The 16,916-nt window shown below is 40.8% G+C and overlaps 2 protein-coding genes across 3 annotated transcripts in view; one reads left to right on the top strand and one right to left on the bottom strand.

Moving 5' to 3' along the window:
- The window catches only part of USP6NL (USP6 N-terminal like), a 146,683-nt gene extending 133,988 nt beyond the window's left edge, over window positions 1–12,695 (bottom strand). The window contains exon 1 of one of the 2 annotated variants that reach the window (XM_039478962.2): window positions 12,492–12,695. The gene's annotated coding sequence lies outside the window, so the exon portion shown is untranslated. Of the gene's footprint in view, window positions 1–1,265; window positions 6,968–12,491 lie in introns of those variants that run through there. The other variant, XM_074405040.1, reaches the window with a different exon arrangement.
- Window positions 11,742–13,457, top strand: LOC120367565 (uncharacterized). Its single transcript, XM_039478629.2, has 2 exons — window positions 11,742–11,785; window positions 12,023–13,457. The coding sequence occupies exons 1-2, from the start codon at window positions 11,742–11,744 to the stop codon at window positions 13,188–13,190; spliced, it is 1,212 nt and encodes a 403-aa protein (XP_039334563.2). The 3' UTR covers window positions 13,191–13,457.
- The last annotated feature ends 3,459 nt before the right edge of the window (window positions 13,458–16,916 follow it).

Here is a 16,916-nt window from a genome sequence, read left to right as displayed (position 1 = left end):
TAAAATGTTTTAATCTTAAATTTAAAACTCTTAATTGGTAACATTAAAGTACTACCTATAACTAAAAGGAGCCAAAAAAAAAAAAAAAAAAAAAAAAAAACCATATTCAAGATTTCAGTTCTTAAGACATCAAGAGTTTTCTCAGCACCAAAAATAGTAACCTGAAAAACACCAGTATAATAAAACTGATAAACACTAGATCTGTAATCTTACCATCTGAGGTAATAAATGTACTCAAGTTTTATAGTTTACAAAACTATACAGTTTAAGGTATGTTTTGGAATTAATGTCATGGAGGAGTTCTTAGAAACATTCATAAATGACATAACTGAAGTCACATGTTCAAGCTTCTTTATTTACACTAATCACAGTTTTAAAATGTAGATCTTCCTACCTACTTTCAAAGTAAGGAGTCTACTCATTCTTATGTGCAACAAGGCAGTTCAGCAGCACACAGGATAAAATATTCAGACTCCCTTTCTCCTCCTCTAAATGCTACCTTTGTACAAAATATACAGAGGTGAAAGAAGAACTTACTTTCTGTTTTCCATACCATCCAACAGGGAAAAATAATCTGTCTTAAACCCACAATTTCACATCAAATTATACTGGGATATTTCTGCAAAAAAACTGGCCCTTCATCTTATTTTCCAGGTACTCTGAGCTTAAAGACATGGCCAGATGACTTGCTGGAAAGGTTTTAACCGAAGTTTGAGGAGCACTGAGGCAGCCTGCTTTTCCGTGCACTCCTACATGCAGCACGAGAAACGAATGCCCCAGGTAGTGCTGGCCCATGATGAATAAATACCTGGCATGTAACTGAAGCCAACCCACAGCTTACAGTCAAAACCAGCCAAACTCAGCAAAGGGAGAACTGTGAGCTAGAAAGAAATGTCTGTTGTTGTATGCACTGAAAGTCTACAGTCGTTACATAGCATTATCACAGCCAAAGATGACTAATACAGTCAATATAGTAATTTTAAATATAAATTTAAAATTGTTCAAGTTAAAAACACTGTATTTTAAAAGTCTAGCTATATTTCGTAAGAAACATACCTAAATCACCAGAACACAGAAAGGCTGGAATAAAAGCATTAAAAATGTTTATCAGGCCGGGCGTGGTAGCTCACACCTGTAATCCCAGCAATTTGGGAGGCTGAGGCAGGCAGATCATGAGGTCAGGAGTTTGAGACCAGTATGGCCAACATGGTGAAACCCCATCCCTATTAAAAATATAAAAATTGGCCGGGCATGGTAGCACACACCTGTAATCCCAGCTACTGGGGAGGCTGAAGCAGGAGAATCTCTTGAACCTAGGAGGTCGAGGTTGCAGTGAGCCAAGATTGCACCACTGCACTCCAGCCTGGAAAACAGAGCAAGACTCTATCTCAAAAAATAAAAGTTTATCAGGCAAACACTAACCAAAAGAGAGACATGTGGCTATAGAAAGTCTTTTGTGTGTGCCTGAGAAAAGTTCATAGCAATGTTATTCATAATAGCAAAAAACCTGAAATTTCCATCAACAAAAGGGTAAATAACGATATCATGTTTATACAATCAAGTATTATGAAGTGGCAAAATGGATGAACTACGAGTATGCACACCAACAAATATCACAAGTATTATTGATATATACTTATATTTATTATATATACTGTACACATGTATACACACACACGTTATCATTTATATAATGGTCCAAAATATGTAAAATTTAAAATATGTTGTTAAGGAATATACACATATGTAATGTACTATAAAGAAAAGCAAAGGAATGCCAGAGCCCACAGTGATGCCAATGACTTCCAAAAGCCAGTGGTAGGATGGGGGTAGAGAGAGGTGATCTAGGAGGGTATTGGGAATGTTCTACCCCTTAAGCTGAGGAGAGGACAGGATGGACATCATTATGTCAGTCTTTATGTAACATACTACACAGACTTTGTATGAATATAATATTTTACAGTATTTTAATATGAAAAACCAAAACTTTTCCAATGAAATTCAGAAAGGAAATTATAAAAGTTAACATTAATATATGTAACCACATGTATAAAGGAGCTAAATGCATTTACAATTTTTAAGCCTTACTTGAAAGGCAGAAACAGTTGTAGTGGTTCATTTGTTCCTTAAAAGACAAATACAAGTGATAGCCGTTCCAACACAAATTACAAGATAGCTTTTATGTGAAGACTGATGATTATACATTATTACATAAAGAAGCAGCTGGCTAACCAAAGAGTTGTATCATTTGTGCTGTCTTATCTCAGCTGTCTGACCACTGAAGCTTCTGATCTCACATTCACAATTGTATAATCCCAGCTCCTTTTTCACAGAAATTCCTAGATTCTGTTGCTATTTAGTAAGCTGTACTACCCCCTAAAAAAAAAGGAAAAAAAAAAAAAAGAAACAAGAAAATGTCCTTCAATGATGTATTATTTGTAATAGCAAAATATATATATAGATACATATATATGTATATAAACTTAAGTGCCCAAATAACAAGGGATTGACTAAATAATTCACATGTAACAGACTCTCATGTATTCATTTAAAATGTCTCAAAGAAATGTAATGACAATGAATGAATAACTTGCAATGTACTTTATGCAACTTTCTCACCAAGTCAGACAGAAAAATATATCAGAAATGATGCCTCAACCAAGCCACATTTATTTCCTCAAAGGCCTATAACCCAATACTTAAATGATTAACATTCTTTTTTAAATTTAAAAAACACAGATAACATAGATATACATAAGGATTTATTATGTACAATATATAATATATATTACAATAAATATATAATGTGTAATATATAATAAATCATACTATTCATTCAATAAATATTTACTGAGCAACTATTATGAGCCAGCCAGTGTACCAGGCACTGCAGACACTGCCAAGAACAAAGTCTCTAACATCATGGAATTTACAGTACAGTAATTCTAGTATCCTCCTTTTTTCATTCAGATTCACAGTTCATTTGTTCAAATATAAGTCAGGGCAGATTCCCAGGTGCTCGTTGAGTAACCCAAATCTAAACATTCTGAAATCAGAAACGTTTTGAACACTGACATGGCACTCAAAAGAAATGCTCATTAAAGCATTCTGGGTTACATCTTCGGGATGCTCAACTGGTATAATGCAAATATTCCAAAATCTGAAAAAAATTGATGATCTGAAACACTTCGGGTCCCAAGCATGTCAGGTAACAGATACTCAACCTGTAATATCTTCTCATTAGAAATTGCTTCAGTTAATATTAAAGTCATTATTCACTAACAGACAAAGTCTCAACACTGTACTTTCACAGTTCTTACGCTTTCCCTAAAGAATGCCCTTGCTGCAACCCCGTGAAACACAATGTCGAATTCTTACAGCTTTAAGTATTTTCTCAGCACAAAAGTAAAGCAAATTTGCTGTCATTGCTGGAGAGAAAGGAGGTTTGTTTATCCTATTGACTAAATCAACAAAGTACTTCCTGCTAATAAGATGAAAGAATGAGATGGGCCTAAGAACAAAATGAGCAATCATTTGGTTTCATCGGTTTCTTTACACTTGTATGTTAATGAGGCAGGAGATAAGAATGAGGTCAAGTTTACCCTTCCACAGGTAGGTTTCCAGACAGACTTAGCAAATTCTAGTAGCTTTATACTACTGGTCAACATGACAACGTTCAGGTATTTAGGAAAACACATCCATTCCAAGTCTTCCTTACTTGTACCAGATACAGAGTCAGGGCCTTTCAAAAGTGAACTATAATTTGTTTACATGGTATATGTGCATAACGCGCTTGACACATCATATCAGAACTGCACATAATGCCTGTGCTCTACAGATAAAAGTTAAATGAAGGATACAACATATCTGGTTTTCAGCAGTCTGACATCATTTTAAAAGTCAGTTAAAAATTCCAGACTGCCAACTCTAACAATAAGCACTATAGCAGACCCCATGAAGAATATAAAGAGTAAATAATTCCAGGCCCCACCCTCAAAAATTCTGTATCTAATTGGATTGTAAATATAAGAATGTATTCATCTAATCATTTAATAGATACTAATTCAGCTCCACGATATGCAAAAACTGCTCAAGGGTCTTGGGATAAATCAATGAAGCCAAGCTTGGTTCCAGCTGTCTGCGGCTAACAGAACATATTCAGAATAAAAGCGCTAAGGGCAACTAGAGTGAGAGTCAAGGTTACAGCTCATTCAAAGGCCCTGTGCTGAGTGAAAATGGGAAAACTTATGGACCAAGAGGTATAAACACACACAGGGGAAGAAAGGAAAATTCCTGTAGGACGTCAATAAAATTGGAATTCAGCAAGATGGTGGACTGTAAGCCTTGCAGGGAAATCACTCAACACAAAGGAAGTCCTCAGTGCAAATGTGTTAAAACTCTGCCATTAACCAGCTCAAGGAATTCAGACCAAGTCACTTGACTTCCCTGACCCTCAGTTTCTTTGTGTGTAAAATGAGAGTTAAAATTTTCAGCCTACTTACCACTCAGACTTGCTGTGGAATAATGATAAAAGAGTGTGCTGGTAAACTAAAAATCTTATTTGGTTCACATGTTAGTACTGACCCATTTTTGGTCTCATAAAATAAGAAAACTGAAATACAAGTTTTAAGTTCTCTTTCTAGCACTGTATGATTTATTATCTTAAAACTAATTTTAATTCAATGAGTAACTCAGATTCTAATTTCCTTAGAGGTATAAGTTAAGATCAACCTAAATCATTACAGTAAACCAGCTAAAACAAGCTGGTCTAAAATGTTGGTTATATGTATTTTTTAATGGGCATATTCAACTGTCACTTAAAAGAAAGTCAAAGTGACTGCTGACAGTGAAGTGGTCAGAGGTAACCGTCAATTTCAGGGGCGAGTTGGGATGGCACTTTTTTGGCAAGCCTCAATGAAAGCAAATCATCAACTTTGGAGGAAAAAAAATTCTGCAATAGTCAGAAGAAATGTTTCCCAAGTAAGTCTGGTCAATGAGCTCAGAATTCAAACTGATAAGAAAACACTGGATCAAAACATTATATATTAATAAGGACTAACTTGGTATTTCCAAAAAACAATTTCTAAAAAAATTCCAGGAATTTATGTTCAGCAATTACAGCAACAGAGTCTTAGCACTACTTTGAAAATGTATTCTAAAATTCTGCTTTAAAAAACTAATGTACTGCTTCAAAATCAGACCCTTCTAAGATAAACAATAATAACTAATAAAATAATTATAATACACTGTAATAAAAGGTGGTCTCTCTATCTCTCAAAGTATCTTCTCCTATTATACTGCAGTAACTGAAACCAAGGAAAGTGAAACTGCAGATAAGGAGGACTACTGTATGTTACATGAGTAATTACACAGTTAATTACATTTATAAAAATTCTTCAGAGTATACATTTAAGATTAGTGTACATTATTGTATGTATATACCTTAATTTTTATAAAGGAGGGAGGCTATCATACAGCTAACAAGACAATGAGAAATTACCAGCCACTGTCCAAAGAGAAGACGGGAATCTGAAATAGAAAGCAAGGCACCTGGGGCTTCTTTAGGTAAATGTTTGCCTAATCAAGGAGGGGCCTAAGACTCTAAACTGCACTTTGGGAGCCTTGAAGGCTAGGAGGACAAAATGTCAGAGTACAAGATCCACCAAGGGAGCCCTTTCTGCTTTAAAATAAGACCTCAAAAAACTGAATCCCATGAGAAAGAAAGATTAGAAGTAAACTCAACCAATTCTTGCATGGACTCTCAACTTTTTATCTGAATAAAAGTGATCCCAAGTGTCTGGCAAAAGCAATGAAAAAAATCCTTACCTAATCTATAGTAACTTCTAGAAATTCTTTTTCAAACACAATGACTACCATGCAATCAAAGATAAGCAGGCACACAAGGAGATGAAATGATGTACGCTCTGGGGTGTACCTACTATGCTTACTGTATCCAAAGAAATATATGCAGAATCTAAAACTTTTGATATGGAACCAGAAACTAGAAGAGTGGCAAAGCATATCTGAAAAATAACTACACTCAAAGTCTAAAAAGGAAAAATCTAATAATCAAAATCTAAAACCCAGGGAATACATTTGAGAGCAGATTAGAGATGAAGACTTAGTCCTAGAAGGTAGCCAAAGAAAATATTCAGAACAAAAAAGACACAAAAAGTTGGGGGGTGGGGGACAACACCAGAGAGGCAAAATACACAAGAGGATTCAGGGAGAAAATCTAACATTATATAACTGAGCTCTCAAAAAGATTAAGCAAGAGAACAGGAAAAAGCAGTATCTGAGGAAATAGTGGCTCAGAACTTGCAAAACTGATTAAAAACATCAAGTCACAGTATCAAAATGCCCTATATACCCCAAACAAGAAAAGGTACAAGAAGGAGAGGAGGAGGGAAATAGAGAGACAGAAAATCATCAAAATGCCAAAGACAAAATGAAAACCATAAAAACAGCCTGGGAAAGAAAGAAATTATCAACAAAGAGGGAATAAACTGCAGCTGACTTCTGAATAGAAACAAACCAAAATATTAAAGAATTTCTCCAGAAAACTTATCTAGAATTCTACATCCAGCAAAATATATCTCTCAATAATGTAGGTGAAATAATTCTCAAACAAACAAAGTTAGGAAACTCGTCAATACTTGATCCACTCTGAAGAAATACTAAAAGGTATCTTTAGGCAGAAGGGTAATTATTCTAGATGGAAAGTCAGACAATGTAAGAAAGAATGAGGAAAATGAAATGCAGTAAGTCTAATTAAATAATAACAGCATAAAACAACAGAAATACATCTGTGGGTTTTAAAATACGCATGCATCTTAAAACATGGCCAATGGGCCGGGTGCGGTGGCTCAAGCCTGTAATCCCAGCACTTTGGGAGGCCGAGGCGGGTGGATCACGAGGTCAAGAGATCAAGACCATCCCGGTCAACATAGTGAAACCCTGTCTCTACTAAAAATACAAAAAATTAGCTGGGCATGGTGGCACGTGCCTGTAATCCCAGCTACTCAGGAGGCTGAGACAGGAGAACTGCCTGAACCCAGGAGGCGGAGGTTGCAGTGAGCCAAGATCGTGCCATTGCACTCCAGCCTGGGTAACAACAGCGAAACTCCGTCTCAAAAAAAAAAAAAAAAAAAAAAAACATGGCCAAAATGAAATAAGAAAGGAAACTGAATGTAAATGTTTTTAAAGGCCTTGCATTATTTACTGCATTATCTAGAAAAAGGGTGAAAGTCTCGATACTACACTGCAATAAATCAAGAATATATATTAAAATTTAAGTAAGCACTAAAGGAATAGTACAATAATAAATAATCTCAAGCTAAAAAAAGAAAAAGAAAAAAAATTTTTAATCAATTCAAGATAAAGCTAAAAAAATTAAAAATGAACATAGAAAAGGTGAAGACAAATCGATTTTGAAAGTTTTTTATTTTTTTTTTTAAACAGAGTCTTGATCTGTTGCCCAGACTAGAGAGCAGTGGCATAATCTTGGCTCACTGCAACCTCCACCTCCCAGGTTAAAGTGATTCTTGTGCCTCAGCCTCCTGAGTAGCTGGGACCACAGGCACACACCACCACGCTCAGCTCAGCTAATTGTCATAATATGGGCAACAGGAAAATACACAAAAAACATCTAGCTCATACATATATACCTAATCTTCATAAATCTTAGCCTGCACATCTATTCAATTCTTTTTCCATTGTGACTGACTTCAAAATCTTATTTCACCTTACCTTATCTTACCACAGATACACCAATGGACATTAAATATACAAAAACCAAACAAAAAGAAACAAGAACAAAAAACCCAGAGAGCCAAACGACTTATAAATACTGCATTAATTCCATAATAAAATATTAGCCAGGAGAGTGGCTCACAACTGTAATCCCAGCACTTTGGGAGGCTGAGGCAGGAAGATCGCTTAAGCCTTGGACTTCAAGACCAGCCTGGGCAACATGGCAAAACTTCATCTCTACCAAAAAAACACAAAAACTAGCTGGGCATGGTGGCACATGCTGCAGTCCCAGTTACTTGGGAGGCTGAAGTGGGAGAATCGCTTGAGCCTGGAAGGCAGAGGTTGCAGTGAGCTGAGACTGCTGCTCTACTGCACTCCAGCCTGGGTGACAGAGCGAAACCCCATCTTGGGAAAAGGAAATAATAATAATTTGCCATCACTGATCTACGTAACATTACTAACAGCAAAACTAATACACTAAGAAGGTTAAAAATGATATTCTTTCATTTATTTCATTTAAAATGTTAGTTTAAATTCTTAATTCACTAGCTGACTCAACAAAAGGGAAATTCTAGGATAAAACTCTGACTTTTTCTACACTCATATCAATGTCAGCAGGATACAAGTGCAATGTGTACCTCCATCACAGAATAATTAAATAATCTGTTTAGAGCAAAGAACACTTAAGAAAACAAGACATGAAACTCCAGAGTAACTCTTGATCTTTCTGTAAGCAATGAAAACTACCTGCTCCTTATGGCAGATTTTTATTTTATGGTGGATTGCTACTACAGTTTTGTGAGAGGCGGTCCAAACTCTTCAAAGAGAAAATGTAATCAAATGAAACCGAGACTATCACGATATTACAAAGCATCTCTGTAAGTAAATTGAAGAATATTTCATTTAACATTTAATCCCAGTCTTACAGCTATTGAAACTAACAGGTAATCCATTACAGAGTTATAAAAGTGGACACCGAAGTGTGTCAAGCGTCACTTCCAGGTCTGGTGTGGATACAGACCAGTAGAATGACTCCCCTTCTCAAATGGCTATGGAACAAAGCTGAACTGCTTCATTCAGATGATCCAAGAACAGTGCCAGGAGACTTCTCTATGTAACCAACAGTGACTGTTCATGGGCCAAGGGGGGAACTCATGCAGAAGCATCTTATTTAACCTTCCCAATAATCTCTTCAGCAACTGTGAACAAGCTCTTCTCGCACCCTGAAAGTTTCCCGCCCACCCGCCTCTGGTTTTCAAACAGCTATCTCCTCATCCTTCAGGTCTTACAGGTCGCTTCCTCACAGAACTTGCTCCAACTCCCCCAAAACAAGTTAGGTTCCTTAGGTATGGGTTTCACAGCTCCCTGTACTTCACATCAAAGGACTCATCCCACATGTTGTTGAAAACAAAATCCTGGGGTACACAGAAGGCACTCAAGAAATAATGGTTGGTTTATTCAACTTATTCAAGAAATAACGGTTGGTTTATTCATGTGAATTTACAATCCTCCCCAATTTTACAAAGAAATTAGCTTTTAAAAGTTGAGTCATTTGCATGAGGTGAAACAACCTGAAACTGGCATAGACCAGCTGAGAATCCAAGCCTCTGTGGTTCCAATTCCCATGCGATCATCTCATGTACCATATGGACATGTGCTACGAGTTGGACTCCTTTCCAATTATTGTTCTTGTAGTGACTTCCACGGTAAATACAGAAGCCACCTTTTCTTTTTTCTTTTTTTTTTTTTTTTTTTTTTTGAGACGGAGTTTCGCTCTTGTTACCCAGGCTGGAGTGCAATGGCATGATCTCGGCTCACCGCAAGCTCCACCTCCTGGGTTCAGGCAATTCTCCTGCCTCAGCCTCCTGAGTAGCTGGTACTACAGGCATGCGCCACCATGCCCAGCTAATTTTTTTTTTTGTATTTTTAGTAGAGACAGGGTTTCACCATGTTGACCAGGATGGTCTCGATCTCCTGACCTCGTGATCCACCCGCCTCGGCCTCCCAAAGTGCTGGGATTACAGGCTTGAGCCACCGTGCCCGGCAGAAGCCACCTTTTCAAGGGAAAAAAATTAGTCTCTCAATGTAATAAAATCATATCTGACAATGGACTATGCTTTTTTTTTTTTTTTTTCTTTTCCTTGAGACAGAGTCACTCTGTTGCCCAGGCTGGAGTGCAGTGGGTGATCTCCACTCACCGCAACCTTCGCCTTCCAGGCTCAAGCAATTCTCCTGCCTCAGCCTCCCAGTGCGCCACTACCACTCGACCAATTTTTATATTTTTAGTAGAGACAAGGGTTTCAGCATATTGGCCAGGCTGGTCTTGAACTCCTGATCTCAAATGATCCACCCAATTCAGCCTCCCAAAGTGCTGAGACTACAGGCATGAGCCACTGCAACCCATGGACTATGCTTTTTAAAAATCACAGTGAAAGAACAAACTATAACTTTCTGGTAATTAGAGGTCTGCATTCCACGAGTTACAAAATAAGAATGGTTACAGTGAAACTGTGAACATAAACCAGAATTGCAATCACTTGTCTCTCTCTCTACCTGAAGTAGCAATCCTCATACAGCTCTCCTATTCTACTACACAGTTTCTAATCAGAGTAATTTTGTTTTTCAATTTGCTACTAGCTTGAACTCATTGGCCTCTTTTTCATCCATCTTAGCTGGCTACAAAATGTAATAGGAACTTGGCACAGATGTGCACATGGTGGCAAAGATGGACCAAGACAACCCTTGCTTGGCACTGAAGACTCAGATTGGATCTGCTGGGATGGGTAGTTCTCTTCGTTCCCTGTAATACTAGAGAATGATCAATTAACAGCACCAGCGGCCACGGTGGCTCATGTGAGTAAACCCAACAGTGGGAGGCCGAGGTGGGCGGATCACCTGAGGTTGGGAGTCCAAGACCAGCCTGATCAACATGGAGAAACCACGCCTCTACTAAAAATATAAAATTAGCCAGGCATGGTGGCATGTGCCTGTAATCCCAGCTACTCAGGAGGCTGAGGCAGGACAATTGCTTGCACGTGGGAGGCGGAGGTTGCCATGAGCCAAGATCATGCTACTGCACTCCAGGCTGGGCAACAAAAGCGAACCTCTGTCTCAAAAAAAAAAAAAAAAAACACCAAATAGTGCCAAATCTGACACTTCTACTTTTCTACTTACTGGCTTGTTTAACCAAAGTCAGTCTCCAAGAGAAGCTATTCGGATGTCAAAAAATTATTAAAACTGGTAGTGGACTAGTCTTACCAGAAACAAGTACAACAGAGAATCTGACTGCATAGCTAAAAACTAAGTAGGCACCAAAACTGAGGCTCAGTGCCCATATTGTTAATGTTTGGCAAATGTTTCTTTGATTGCCTTTTTAACAACTCATTAATTCTTTAAATACATAATGAGCAAAGGAATTTCTGTTAACTAAGGATGCCTGTACTTGCAATTAGGATTTCTTCCTTTAAAAGTTAACTCATACTTTCATTAATATATACTTTTTTTCTATTTGGACATATTTTAATTGCCTATGTAGAATACAAGGCATCAACATCCATTTTAAGTAACGAACTGTACCATGTTTACAAACGTTATTATAAAAGAATGGCAAACCAGGAAATATTTTTGTTAACTTTAGGGTCTGACTGAATCAGAAATAAAAGCAAATAAACCACTGTTCACTTGCTGCTAATTTATTCTTATTAAGATGACTTCAGGAAAGAAAAAAGAACACTGACTTCCCCCTGAAGGAACTTCCCAGAGACTCCATACAGGAGGGAGTTGGCCAGGGTGATCTCTGAAGTTGTGCGCAAGTTTTCTGAGCTATGAAATATTAAATAATTACCTCAAAGAGGTAATTATTTTTATAAAAGGATTACTATAGGATTGAAACCATTTTCCTCCAACAAGTAACATGCTGAAGACGGCGTCCTCACTCCCCCCCCACCCCACCCCCCGCATTTGTCTCGCATTATTTCCAAAGACTGGGTATGACCCCAATTCCACAAGCCGTCCCAGTCCAAAGGAAGCATGCGTAAGTCTACTGTCTAAAAAGCATCTATCCGACGATTAAATTTTGGGAAATAAAGAGATATTGGTGGGGGGTGGGGAGAGACAACATTTTCAAATTACAGAAACGTGCACCCATGGATTCATACACTTCCCGCACTTTCTGGCAGTAAAACACCTGCGAGGAACCGTTCTCACGCATTACAAACGCCGCACCAGCTTAGGCTTGTGAGCGCCAAACTATTTTGCAAACTTTGCAAAGGCGCACGGATTTCCAAGACTTGCAAATCCCTCATTCGCCCCATCCTCCCCTCGCCTGGTGGAAACAAAGTTCCGCGGCATCAAGGCAGTCATTCAAAGGCACGAAGTTTGCCCGGGTCCTGCCCACTGGGGCTCGGGAGACGCGCCCGGCCGGGACCGCGGCTCGCTCCGGGAGGCCGGCACCGGGTTCCACCTACGGCCCTCCCCGCACCCCGCGCGGCGCCCCCCGCCCGCCCAGCGCCCCGCGCCCCCCAGGCTCCGGGCTCAGGGACAGAGGGGCGGGCCCCGCACGGCGCTCGAGCCGCCCCCCAGGGCCGAGCCGCGAGCCGCAGCCGCGTCCCCTCCTCCCGGGGCCGGGAATGGCGGCGTCCGGCTCCCCAGGGCCAACTCCTAGTCCCAGCCCGGGGAGGACGCCCGGGGAGCCCGCCGCCACCGGCCCCTCGCGGCGGGAGCTGAGAAATGGAAGTTACCTCAGGACGGTCCCGTCTGCGAAGCTGGGGGCGGCGCGCAGAGCGGGCGGTCCCGGGCGGCCGAGCAGGTCCGGCGCGGCGGCGGCGGCGGCGGCGGCTACCGCAGTGCCCTCCGCCCCATTGTTTCCCTTCCAAGAGGATCCCGGCGAAGCCGAGCCCGGGAACCAGGAAGTTCCCCGGCGCGACACCTCCTGCCGCCGCTATGGAAACGGCCCCCGCCTCCCAGGGCGGCTCGCCCGGGACCCCGCCTCCGCGCCGCCGGCCCCGCCCGCCTCACCGGCCGCCGCCAAACGACGCCGCAGCGGCCGCAGCCGCCGCCATCTTGGCGCGGCCCCGGGCGGCCCCTTCCCGGCGGCACGTGCGCGCCGCTCCCGCGCTCCCGCCGTGCGCGCTCCCGCCCGCCTCGGAAACGCGCGTCCAGGACTGCAGGTGCTTAGAGCCCCTCGGCCGGAAGCAGGCGCGGGAGGCCCAGGACCCAGAGCAGGGCTTCGAGGCACGCAAACGAGCGGCACTGGCGTCTCCAGCAGGCAGATCAGAGGATGGCAGAGACGTGGGGAGGTCAGCAGAGTACGGGGCGAGAGCATGGTCTCTGGAGCCAGGCTGGCTTTTTTCTTCCTTTCTGACTCACCTGCTTACCAGGTGTCAGACCTTGGACGCTTTTCTCTGTACCTCAGTTTCTTCATCTGTAAACTGGGATGACAATAGGATCTGCCTCATGGGGCTGTCCTGGAACAAACGGGTGCTTGGTAGTAAGTGCAAAGCAAGCATCTGCTCAATAAAATGCCATTGGTACTGACACAGGTCACATTGCTGTCATTTTTTTCAGGGACTTAGGCTAAGTGTTCATATCAGCACTACTTTAAGTAGGCTACTGTGTAGATCCCATTGCTGCTTCAAGCTTCTCAAATGTTCATCACTGTCCCATCTTTCTGTAGGTCAGCTTTCCTTTTTTACATCGTGGAAATTGTCAAGAGTTTTAATCTCCAAAGCCTCCCATTAAGGGGTGCCATAAAAAGATGAATGATGTCAACTTCCCAAAACCGTAATTAGCTGACAGTTAAATGATTTATTCAATCAAAGCTAGAAAAGTTAGGGTGTGCAAGTAACTAAAAGGCTTCCTGTCCTTGAGTCCAGGAACTAGAATTACTGAAGCTGGCAATCTGCACTGTGGGTTTTATCTCTCTTTTCCAGCTAGTGAAAACTGACACGAAGAAACTGAATGTTGTGCCCAATATCTCATAGGTGGAAGGAGGAGGCAGGGTCACAGGCTCTTCGCTAGTACCCAAGCTTTAAGAACTGTGTCTCCAATTAGGCTTTAGTTGGTCTCCAAGCCTCTTTCTAGCTCTCACGTATTGTAATCTTAATGACAGGGATACCCAGCAATACAGTCTGGGAAATTCATCCTTAGGCAATTCCGTCATTGTGTGAACATCATAGAGTATATTTACACAAACCTAGATGGTAGAGCCTCCTACACAGCTAGTCCATAAGGTATGACTTACTGCTCCTAGGCTACAAACCTGTTCAGCATGTGACTATACTGAACACTGTAGGCAAGTGCAACACAATGGGAAGAATTTGTGTATTTCAACATAGACAAGGAAACACATTGGGCTATAATGTTACCATGGCTATGACATCGCTAGGCCACAGGAATTTCTCAGCTCCATGATAACCTTAAGGACCACCAATGTATATGTAGTCCATCGTTGAGGCACATGACTGTGTATACACTGTATAAGAAAATACAAGTGTCTACTTCCCTTTGGGGCTTCTTTCATTCGTTTAAACCGGGTTTGTAAAGACTAGCGTTAGTTTTTATGATCCTGATACAAAAATGGCATAACTCATTTAATATATGAATTGAGGGGCTAAAAGCACACCAAAGTTAGAAAAGAAATAGGAAATCTTTTCAACAACCAAATACTTCTCCAAAAGTTACAGGATTCCCAGGTTAGAAATCATCCAATTTGGGCTATTCTCAATTCCTGACAGGCAAGAGCCCTCACTCCAATCTCTTTGTAGCCCCTGCTGGACCCAGCAGACTGCTTTGCATGTAAAAAGTCCTCAGTAAATGCTTACTGAATTAAATTGCTATGATTGTCGTCTCCCAACACTTAAGGAGGCCTTGGAACCACAGAGATGCTCAAGAGACATCAGTCTTGGGAGGCCTGGGTGGACAGATCACTTGAAATCAGGAGTTTGAGACCAGCCTGGCCAACATGGCAAATCCCATCTCTACCAAGAAATACAAAAATTAGTTGGGCATGGTGGTGCATGCCTATAGTCCTAGCTACTCAGGAGGTTGAGATGGAAGAATCACTTGAACCCAGGAGGTGGAGGCTGCAGTGAGCTGAGATTGTGCCCCTGCACTCCAGCCTGGGTAACAGAGACCCTGTCTCAAAAATAGAAAATAAAAATAAAAAGACATCGGTCAAGGGACACAACTGCAAACATCATGGATAAGAACCCCAAGTCACTAGTTAATGAGTTAATGAGATTTTTGGATGGACAACCCTGTCCCCAGGCTTACTTGGCAAGATAAACTGGAAATTTCAGATATGTTTTTCCAAAATTATCTGGTTAATTTTAAAAACACTGTTTTGGACTTCATTTTGAGCATCCTTGTCTCAACTGTATCCTTTCATAATAGCACTCTGACTCTACGGCATAATTACAGTTCAGAAATCCCCCAATTTTTTTCCCCAAGTCAAAATGTCAACCATGTCACCTCACCTGTACTTTGTCAATCCCTGCTCTAAACAATCACAGCTAGATTATATTCACTCTGTGATTGTATTCACTCTAACATGACATGCCACATATTAAATTACCCTTCAAATGAAGAGAGAGTGAAAGCTCTATTGCAGGAACATACCAAAAAGTAAAAAGAAGTATGGTCTAATGATTTGTGTCAACATTTAAAACATTTCACAAATACCAAAGTTTAGGACCACCTCTCATACATCATCATGGAATAAGAGAGATGAATATTTGCATTTCATCTTTGCAAAAGTTATGTGATATGCTAATGACAACATTTAAAATGTTGCCAGTGGTAAAAGTACAGGTTTAAATCCCCAACAGGAGCATATAATAACTATGGCCAGAAGTATAATTTGTGGTGAGGACATAAGAACATAGAACATGGAGGAAAAAATTCTCCAAAGCAAATTATCCTTCACTGTCATCTGAAAAATATGGATGAAAGGGTCAGTTCTTCCAGTCTCCTGTAAATTGAGACTTTGAAATGTGAATCCATGGCCATTTGATCCATTTAATTTTTTTAAGAGAGGTAAGCAGATAGTTCCCTAAGGGAAGAATTTTCTTTTTTTAATAAGGCTGTGGAAAGCACTGCAATGCTCATATTCATGCTCACCAGCCATGGTAATTTCTGAAATCTCATGAGAAGCCAGTGTTCTTCTATTGATTAGAAAAGTCACCTCCAATGACACTGCATATAATTATTCTTTATGGATGAAAAAAAAGATCAGTCAACATCAGTGAATAAATGAAAAAGCAATGGGTAACCAACAGCGACATTCACACGGCTCATACACAAAGCTTTTTTGTTTTGTTTTGTTTTTTGTTTTTATAGATGGAGTCTCACTCTGTTGCCCAGGCTGGAGTGCAGTGGCACGATCTGGGCTCACTGCAACCTCCATCTCCTGGGTTTAAGTGATTCTCCTGCCTCAGCCTCCCAAATAGCTGAGGCTACGGGCATGTGCCATCATGCCTGACTAATATTTTGTGTTTTTAGTAGCGACAGGATTTCACCATGCTGGCCAGGCTGGTCTGGAACTCCTAACCTCAGGTAATCCATCCACCTCGGCCTCCGAAAGTGCTGGGATTACACGCGTGAACCAGCACACCTGGCCCAAAGCCTGTAGTTTAAAAGAGAAATTATTGATTGCAGTGTGAGGAAGAGGAGCCCATGGAAGGGCTGTGAACCCCATAACATGGTAAGTACACAGTTTGTTACTTGTAGCCCTGAGGCTGTCTTACTTATCGGTGTACTGCATTTCTTTCTGACTCCCTATCTTCAGAATGTACATGCCAGGAGACTGGGGAACTTACATGTCTTCTGCCCTTCTCTATTCCTTGCTCCAGATCAGTACCTAACACAGAATTAGCTCCCTATAAATATTCGTCGAAAGAATGAAAGGAAGGAAGGTGAGAGGGAGGGAGAGAAGGAAGGAAGGAAGGAGGAAAGCATGACTGAAAGAAAAAAAGAACAAAAATATGCAAAACATGTATGTTTTCTGGGCAGAAAGTTCCTAACTTTTTTTTTTAATGCTCAAAGGGATCTGTGACTCAAAAAAAAAAAAAAATTAGGAACAGGCGCGGCAGTTCACACCTGTAATCCCACCACTTTGGAAGCCCGAGGTGGACGGATCGCCTGAGGTCAGGAATTCGAGACCAGTC

The sequence above is a fragment of the Saimiri boliviensis genome, chromosome 8, assembly GCF_048565385.1.
Source record: "Saimiri boliviensis isolate mSaiBol1 chromosome 8, mSaiBol1.pri, whole genome shotgun sequence".
NCBI classification, from domain to species: Eukaryota; Metazoa; Chordata; class Mammalia; order Primates; family Cebidae; genus Saimiri; species Saimiri boliviensis.
Note: the sequence above shows the minus strand (reverse complement) of the source record. Positions and strands in the feature narration are given on the sequence as shown.

Coding starts and splice junctions, on each gene's coding strand:
- LOC120367565 (XM_039478629.2), top strand. CDS start 11,742: ATGACCCCAATTCCACAAGCCGTCCCAGTCCAAAGGAAGCATGC. Junction 11,786..12,022: donor CCAGTCCAAAGGAAGCATGC/GTAAGTCTACTG, acceptor AACTTTGCAAAG/GCGCACGGATTTCCAAGACT.